This window comes from Lottia gigantea, assembly GCF_000327385.1.
Source record: "Lottia gigantea unplaced genomic scaffold LOTGIsca_66, whole genome shotgun sequence".
In the NCBI taxonomy this organism is placed as follows: Eukaryota; Metazoa; Mollusca; class Gastropoda; family Lottiidae; genus Lottia; species Lottia gigantea.
Genome location: NW_008710245.1, coordinates 1,546,140 through 1,555,814, shown reverse-complemented (window position 1 = coordinate 1,555,814; position 9,675 = coordinate 1,546,140). Strand labels below are relative to the sequence as shown.

General features: G+C 33.7%; 2 protein-coding genes across 2 annotated transcripts; one reads left to right on the top strand and one right to left on the bottom strand.

The window, feature by feature from the left end:
- Positions 1–1,669: 1,669 nt before the first annotated feature.
- Positions 1,670–2,467, top strand: LOTGIDRAFT_129679 (hypothetical protein; the record flags this gene model as incomplete). Its single annotated transcript, XM_009064913.1, has 1 exon — positions 1,670–2,467. One exon carries the CDS (start codon positions 1,670–1,672, stop codon positions 2,465–2,467), a length of 798 nt encoding a protein of 265 aa, XP_009063161.1.
- Positions 2,468–4,254: 1,787 nt separating this feature from the next.
- LOTGIDRAFT_207116 (hypothetical protein) lies at positions 4,255–9,675 on the bottom strand (the record flags this gene model as incomplete). Its single annotated transcript, XM_009064912.1, has 11 exons — positions 9,527–9,675; positions 9,191–9,244; positions 8,944–9,023; positions 8,252–8,315; positions 7,415–7,546; positions 6,529–6,648; positions 6,095–6,166; positions 5,813–5,864; positions 5,247–5,354; positions 4,715–4,895; positions 4,255–4,298 (listed from the first exon to the last, which is right to left on the bottom strand). Exons 1-11 carry the CDS (start codon positions 9,577–9,579, stop codon positions 4,255–4,257), a joined length of 960 nt encoding a protein of 319 aa, XP_009063160.1. The 5' UTR covers positions 9,580–9,675.

The following is a 9,675-nucleotide window of genomic DNA, read 5'->3' as shown; positions in this document are numbered from 1 at the left end:
AAAGATTCTGTTTCAAGATCAAGTTCTTCTGGAATTTCAAAAAAAAAATCTGACGTTGGACGAGACACATACACAGGGCAGAAAACTCTCTTCAGTCCCTTTAAAGCTATCTATTCCTCTAAATTTTCAATTATCGTTTTTCCTCCAAACCATTAGTTCAATTTCTTTTAAAACCACTGATGTCGGCGGGGAATTGTACAAATTATAATGGTACCGATACACAAACAAGAATTTCAGAACCATTTCTAGCCCCTCATCCCAAAATCTGTAACATTGATTTCCTTTTAAAATAAAAAGAATAGAAAAATAACCTACCTGTGTGATTCTAGTGATGCAATACCGTACCAAACCACATACCGGTTCTATATCTTTTTGCCACGCGCTGTTTTTTATTTATTGACTGGCGTTCATCTAAATGTTAAAGCCAGAATTAACCTTGATTTGTTTTGTATGAGGAACTTTAGAATTCGGTGATATAACGAAAATATATAAGATATATCTAGATATTCACAGTTGAGAACACGCAAGAGTCTTCATGGTGCGTTCTTTACAGTGTCAAGGGCATTAACTCTATAGTTTACAAGATGAAATAATTTGAACTATTATTTGAATATTGTCTCCATTTTGGCTCTACTGATTCAAGAACTTAATATTAGCTACTCGTATCTCTTTCCGGAATGAAATCTCGACGTCTGGTTCGCCTACAACCAAGTATGAAAATGTTATTGCAGTAACAACGTCATATATCATTTGTATGTGAATTTTAGACGAATTGGAATATCGGGCTGGTCAATCAAGGGTTAGAAGTCGTCTGACTTGTAAGCCTCTGTTAAATCAATGTATGCATTACTATTTTACATTTGCTTCCTTGGTTTTCTTCAATTAAACAACAGTCCGCTCATTAAAATGTTCTTCAATAGCTATCCCAATCTGGTGCAGAAAGTTGCGACATTAAAAACTCAGTTTTATTTGATTGTCAAAAAAAGAACAAGATATCGATTTTGTCTATCATTCTAAAATTCTAAAAAGGAATTGAACAATTCAAGGATGTAAAATCCTTTTTGTTTTAAGAAGTACAGTTATCGAAGATGTACTCCCTTTTGAAATACTTTCAGAAACAGCTTTCTTGTCGATACAAAGTAACTGGAAAAGCGTGTCTGCGAATCTATGTCTGGATAATTATGACTAATCTAAGAGCCAATGAAATAACGGGCACCTGCTTGGGAGCATATGTTTTCAGTACAAAAATTCTTGTATCTTGTATGATCCTGAAAATTTCGTCTTAAAACTTATCAATCAACTATTCAAAAATTCTATTTGTTTTTTTCAAAATTAATCTTAAGTCACATAAAGAGATATGCTTAAAGTAAAATATGGAAATTAGCAATATCAAAATGAACTCTCCCGTTTGTTTACATGTCGCTATGCAATCAGAAGGGGTTTTCCAATAAACAGATGTAAACAACGCTGTCTGAGCGAAAGCATTAAACTGTAATATAGTTTGTGACAGGATTCAACGTGCATTTTCGAAGATTATTTGCAGATCGGAAATAAAATGGAGCGGAGACAGGCTACGTTAAAGGAAAAGTTAAAGACTCATTACCAAAATCGAGATTTTAAACCGAAAGAAGAATCTGCAAATCGAGTAGGGATGTGTTTTTACTGGTTTATGGTGTTTTCCTTATTGATTGAGGCTGTGTATATATTAATACCTACATTATACAAAAGTAAACCGACTATTAGAATATTAGCTTATGTGTTTGTGTTCATTGCATTACTAGAATGTACTGTATGTTGGTTTTTAACGTGGCGAGATGTAGCAAATTATGTTAGAAAAACATTTAAAGGAAAATATTTTTCGGATGCGAGTGAAACGCCTCAGGGGTGGAGATTATGCCCCTCTTGTCAGTTAGATGCCCCACCAAGGTCTCACCATTGTAAACTTTGTGGAAAATGTATTTTGAAACGAGACCATCATTGCTTTTTTACCGGATCATGCATTGGATTCTATAATCAACGATATTTCATAGTGTTTTGTGTTCACATGATTTGGTCCAACTTGTTTGCCTTGTACATGCAATTGAATTATCTAAATCAGGTCATGCCAATTTTTTCAAGTTCGTTTTTGAATTACATTCCAGCAATAAACATAGTATTTTGGATGATGGGAAAAATTCCACTTGGTTTGTTGTTATTGACAATTCATTCATATTTTTGTATTTTCACATTAGGAGCCAGTTTGTTTTTCCTTATCTGGCAAGTGTATCTCTTATCAAGTGGAAAAACAAGTTTTGAAGCTTGGAAGAATATAAACCCTTATGGAAAAAGTGCCTTAGACAATATTCGTTCGGTGTTTGGACCATTAAAGTTAGCTTGGATCATGGTATTTTTCCCTGTGCCTTTTGAATTGAGTGAAGATGGAATAAAATGGGAAGTGACACCACAACATTTAAAGAAAGGACATTAAATTCATTGATATTTAAAAATAATATTCCGCACTGCTTTTTAGTGAGAGAAAACATGTGAATTTGGATTAAAATAATTGAAAAAAATTTTGCTGTCAGTAATTAAATGAACATGAAAAATTTGGTGCCTAGTTTAGTTTGCATTCAAATTCTATCATTTATTTTTACAATCTCCCCATAATTACTGCAATCTACAGACATTTACTTTGTAATTCCAAATACTAAGTTTCTTAGACATAGAACTGTTATTTTATATCAGGGAATATTTCATTTTCGTATCACATAATTTCATCATCACATCAAAATGTGTAGCAAACATATATATCTGTCATGTGTGTACTAGTTTGTTTTGTTTGTGCCTTATTTATTTCACTGCCATTATCATATGTTTTCAAATAAAAATCAAAGCTAAATAAATTGTCGAGTTATATAACTAATCACCCATATTCAACTACAAGTATATTGATATCAAAGCAAGTCATGTGACTGTTCCATGCCAGCCTCTCTTACCTGCATCACTGACAGGTGGAAATCGGGGTTGGAAAAACCGAAGTTATTACGTGAACCTGCCAGGATTGAACCCTGGACCTTCAGGTTAGCGATCAAACGTCTAACTCACTGAGCCACCGCGGCTCCCAGTAAGAACTAGGAGACAATAGAATGGTCAGGAAAAAGAATAATTGTTGGTCTACACATGAGTCCATTCCAAACAGCATCTGTATATACACCCAAAACATAAACAAACTACGGATTCCAAGAAAAATTTCTTTAATTCAACAAAATTAACAATGATATATAGAAATAATTCTCAGGAGAAAATAATTAGATAATTATATAGAAGTGTTACAAACATAGCTATTGTCAAGAGCATCACTTTTATTACCTGCCCTAGATCAGGTAGATTCATATTACTGTCAATATTTGGAAATTGACTAAAATTGCTTAGCTTTGATTTTTTGCTTATTTCAACGACTCAAATTCACAAACTTTGTACTGATTTTATAAAAATAGCAATAGGAAAGGCCAATCATTGTCATAGTGATAAAAAAGAAAAGAGGCACTTTATCATCAAAAGATAGTGGACCACAGACATATACGCCTACCGCAGCCATATACGCCTACCACAGCCATATACGCCCACCACAGCATGCGGATGGTAAAAACGAAACATCCATTTTAAGTTTCATCAAAATTGGTTGAAAACTAAGAGAGTAATAGCATATTCAAGATTTTGGGGCAAGGGCAATAACTCTGCTTCTAACAGTCGAAAATAGCTCAAATTCGAACTTGATCTTCGTTTTATGAATATGTATACACATACCGAATTTCATTTGATTCCATAAAAAAATCTAGTTTTTAGAGCGTTTACAAACAAATGTTGACGGCCGCTGGACCGACGGACAGGGGTGCCGACAATATACGTCCACATAGAGAGATGTGGGCTTATAAAAATTTGATTCCCAGATGCATGTGCAATACGCCAAAACAGGTCCAGGTTTTTCCAATCATTGTCAAACAGTGGCATTTCTACAGTAAAGAGCCAAATTTGAGCAATTTACACAGTGAAAGCATAGCTTGTGCCCCCCTGGAAAATTTTGTGGCCTCTGCTCGGCCTCCTAGAAACACAATTGTTGTCAAGCCTATATTACAAAATAATTGTCAGAGACCGCAAGCAAGTTTCAGATTACCAATGTCACAAAATGTTAGTAGCTTATTCATATGTTTAATTTCTCAAGTTAATGTTTTAACCATTCCAAGCACTGTATAGATGTATATGACTTGTTGTATGTTATTGAGCTTTAGTTACAATTAATACAGCAGATGGTACCAGGCCTGCAAAATACAACATCAGTTTACATTCAAACAAAACATACAATTAAATACCCATTAATTAATGAAGAGACCAAGCAACACACTTTTTAGAAGACCACTCCCTAATTCACATTTTCATTCATTTAATTGTAATAGAACCATGTTTTCGAGTTTCATTCTGATCAGTGATGAGGATGCAAAATTTTATTTTGATAAGTAACACAGATACCAGATCAGAACAAGATCTATCATCTAGGTGTGGCTGATTTCATTGTCAATTCCAAAATATGATTCATATTTTTCAATAAATTAAGCCAAACTTGAGACTTTCCAATATTGTCTCATGAGAGTACATAACATTTGTAACAAGGATTCTGATAGGTTATATTGTTCCTAATGCATCCAATCAGAATGAAGATTATGATAATTCTACCCACCTAATAAATCTAAAGGCTTATCCATATCTTCTGCTGTAAAAACTTTTCTAGGGAAGGAAGTCATTAAAGAGAAGGATCCACTACCATCAGTTCTATTCATTTCTATGTATAGTCTGACAGCTGCTAAGGATTCTTTAGCTTGAAATGATTGAGTTAATGCTTGACCATTTGTTAATCTTATCTAAAAATATTCAATGTATAAAATTGGGGTTAACCACTAAGTGACGTCACACAATTTTAATGTCATACACTTTTTTACTTATATTACTAGGAGTTCAAGGTATTTGACGTTTTATTTCATTTACAACCAGGATTCATAAGGTTAAGCGAGCCACATTTCCAAGATTGGGGGAGGCTGGACCGTATCCTCTTGACAATGTTAAGCTATTACGAACTTCCTCCTATACCTTGACTGAAATAGTCGTTTGCAAATGCAGCTATATGGTTGGATTGTATGTTAGCAAATAGAGTCTTCAGGAGGGAATCTGTAAACACAAAGCTATAATATTTACATTCTGTTAGTCCAAATTACCTGTAAGCGACAGTCATCATAAGTTTTAGCTGGTACTGGTGTTGACACTGCTGCTGCAGGAGGTGAAGATACGGCTGCAGATTTTGATGTAGAATTAGCTTTAGCTGCCTGAAATAAAAAACCTTTTGACTTATTGACAAAAATATGGGGTAGTAAATTTCAAAAACCTTGAACGTTAATCCTATAAAAGGTTTCAAACGGGGCAAGCTAACATGTTATCCAACACAACGGCTTTTATTTTGTTGTTTGTCAAGGACAGTCTGCTTTCCATCCCAACACTTCAATCTGCATCACTAACAGAAATCAGCAGCAAGTAAATGCCTATCATCTTTTTTTGTTCTGTTTTTGGGACTGAATTTCATAATGTCACATGATTTTCAAATTGACCAATCAACAAACTTCTATATAAGTTGTGAATAAGAACAATGCACGAACAACAACTATATGAGTATGGGCAACTGTAATTGTATGTAAAAGGCAGTTTTGATTGGTTAAAATCTATTGCCTCCTACAAGATATTTGGTTAGATGGAACCAAACCACATGGGACTAAAATATACATATCACCTGGGCAGCTCTCTCCCTTTTATCTTTTTCTATTTCGTCTTTCACTTTTTGTCTGAAATATTGAAATAATTCCTTTTCACAAATCTCAATTCAAAAAATTTTAACTCACAAACATCTGCGTTCAAGATTCCTTGATTTGTTCCTGAAAGGATGGATGAAGAGTAACTTGATAAACAAGCCACAATGTTCATAGAAGTAAATGTTCAATCTAAATAGGGGCTTTGGACTAGGGACTCAGAGATTCACAGCTGATCAAGTAAAGATAACATCAATACAATTTACCTGGCCAACTTTTCTTCCATTTTTTCTCTTCTTCTCTGTTCCGCTAATTTCTTTATTTCATCTTCCTCTATCCTAAAATAGATTATTTCATTTTTCTATTTCCTACTGGTAACACACAGAATCTTAACGGCAAGGTACCCTTTCAAAATATCTTACCATAAATTCACTTATTATCAAAATTCTTATCGAAAGAAGTAGGTAAAAGCAGAAAATGTCATCATTCATATTACATACACCAAGACTTTCCGTAAACTTAGTGGTCAAGTGGGACTAGAAGGCTCAAATTTCGGCAGTAAACTGTGAACACTATTACTGATTGGCTCACCTAAAAAATTACAGTTGCTGAGACTAAAGTATGATTGGTCAAAAACATGACCATGAAAAGAAAAGTTTGAATCTTGATTTTCAAATGAGAATCAAAAACTCAAACTTACTTTTGTTTGATAACTGTCATATCTTTGCCTGTAGTTCTCCTTGCCTTTTCTTTGGCTAGTTGTTCCTTCCTTTCTTCTTCTTGTTTTTCCAGTCTTTTCTGTTTCAATCTCTCTTGTAATCTACATTTAGAGGAAAGCGCTATTTTTAAAGCTGGATCCGTTACTTAAATCTTTCATCAGATTGGTCAATCTTTCAAATTAATTGTTATTCCTTTTTTTGTGATACAGGACATGAGCAAAGATAGCAGTGATTAAAAGCATCCACAATTGATTGTATTTTTGAGATGGTTAATCACGTCAGTATGTGGTAGGTAAAAAAAAAAATACCTTTCAAATTTCATGAAATAACTGCTGAAAATTGCACCATTTATGATGGGTTTCCTTGTTTTTGTGTCAAATTAAGCAAACTATTTGATTAATTGTTGTTTCTAATGAATTATCATGTATTCTTAATCATATCATTATGTTCTTATTGCATATAATTAAGAGTTTTAACCAATCTTAAATGTCCATGTATGAACAATCTGGATAAACAAAAAAAGACGTTTTGACCTTTCTTGATCGGTCACTCATTGGAATTCTGCTGGTAATTCTCTTCTAATCTAGCTAATTATGAATTAATTATGGACATTTGAAACAAACTGGTATTTTTCCAAGTCATTAGAACACCTCTACATTCTATTCATATAAGTATTATCATTTTCATTTTTTTAAATGAAAATAAGGGAACCCCATTAAAGCACAAAAATTCAAAAGGTGTCAAAATAATTGCTAACTCTACTGTAAGTCTACTACACCAAAGGTCAGATGTCAGAAATTCATAATAACCTTTGCAGCAGCGAGTTGACTTGTATATTATGTTAAACTTTTACCGATACATGCTCACCTTTCTAATTGTTGCTTTTTCTCTTCTTCAGTAAGAGGTTTGATTTCTTCAGTAGACTCTGAGAAACTGGAATGTTGAGTTCTTGCTGCGTGGGCTTGTACATCCAGTTCACTTTTCATTAGTTTACCACATCTATAAAATTACACATAACTTTTAGAGTTGAAACATAGGATATAGTCATTTAAATACTTGATTAACCAGCCAATAGAGCCTTGTATCACTCTTTTATGAAGGATTAACGTCTGTCTACAATTACATTACTGTCAACATCATAATATGAATAATATTTCTATCATCTTCAACAACATTAATGATTTTAGCTGTTACGTTACATAGCTGAATGTATCGTGCATATTTTTAACGCTTTAGCAAGGGGAAATTTTAATACAAGGAATGAATCAGATACTGTCACTTAAGATCAGTATGCATAATAAATAAATCCTTTGTTTGACACTTTAACTGAGACTGGTCACTTGTGGCTTCAACAGAGACTGGTCACTAGTCGCTTTAACTGAGATTAGTCACTAGTCGTTTCAACTGAGACTGGTCACTAGTCGCTTCAACTGAGACTGGTCACTTGTGGCTTCAACAGAGACTGGTCACTAGTCGCTTTAATTGAGACTAGTCACTAGTCGTTTCAACTGAGACTGGTCACTAGTCGCTTCAACTGAGACTGGTCACTAGTCGCTTCAACTGAGATTGGTCACTAGTTGCTTCAACTGAGACTGGTCGCTTCTACCGAGACTTATCACTAGTCGCTTCAACTGAGACTGGTCACTAGTCAGAGTTTGACTATTCTTTTGAACTATTTTTAATTGAAAATATTATAACACATACTCATCACATTTTAAAGATTTAGCTTGTTCTTGAGTTTCTTTATTTTCAGGGGGTGTATCTCCTCCTGTAATAGATATCAGAATTATACACAAAAATAATAGACTAACACTTTGAAATAAGATCATAAAAGAAGATTTGAACGACATTTAGAAGTTGAGAGCACACTTAACTGAAAACACAAGGGAATATATTATGGCATAACACACTTCTGTAATAACAAAGTACGTACATAATGTTTCAACACAATTTACACGTCTTCATCAGAAGTCCTTCTTCATTCCATCTGATGACGACACGTATAATTTGTGTTGAAACGTTATGTACTTTGTTATTAAAGAAGTGTGTTATACCATAATATATTCCCTTGTGTTTACCGTAATAAGATCATAAAACTTAAAAGGTTTCACGAGGACAGTCTTTGTTAAATGTAGAGAGTCAAGCAATTCCTATGTGGGCACATTGACATCCATAGTAAAAATACAAAAACCTTTCATGGAAATTGGTTGTAATACTTGTAAACTGAAATGAAATGGAGTTTTAGGTCTGACGATTCAGCTCATGTGACTAATGTTTCTTGTCCTATCAGAAAGACTAGATGCTTTATTTGAAAATTTGCCAAATAAAATGATTTTCAATATTTTTACCAAGGGAGATAATTTTTATCTTTAAAACACAAGTACAAAATAACATACCTGCTGCTTCACCAAGAGTGTAACCTTTAGATGGTTCTACAGGATCATCAATATCAGGATCTTCAGAATGGGCAAATAACCTAAAAAAAAAAATTATCAGAGTGGATTGCGAAAATAAATTTGTTACAGTAACAGTAAACAGTAACTTAACTCAGTAGGCTACAGTAACAGAAACAGTAGTTGAGATACGGTCGACAATTCTATCTACATGTAGGTCTAAATGCTTTAATAATGTAATTTTACTGACCAGTCCATAGCTAACTGTACACTTTTATATCCTGTCTTCGAGAGAGCCTTTTCCCTAAAAATAACAAATCAAATATCATTCTTTTTTGTGAAATTCTTTTCAGAGATTTTTTTTAAAAGACCCTGTTCCATCTGGCATTTCTTTGCCACTCCAATGGCCTGGTTTATCTAATTGTTTTTATATCCCCATTTCTTCAGGGAAAGTTGAAATTTAGATTGACATTTAATCATTTAGAGCTATGTCACTAATTTGTGATAATTTTTTCAGTTTTTGATATTTTGTGGGTCTAAGGAAGGCACGGATAAAATTTGCACTGAGAGTGACAGAAATTCTTACGCTCTATTTTTGGGAAATCCCATTTCCATTAGTGTTTCTACATCTGTTGGCATTTTGAAAAAACGACAAGGATCTTTACAGGTAACCGGTGACAAAACAAAACATATACAGAAATCCAATTTTGTTTCTTCGAAACCCGTCGAGACTAC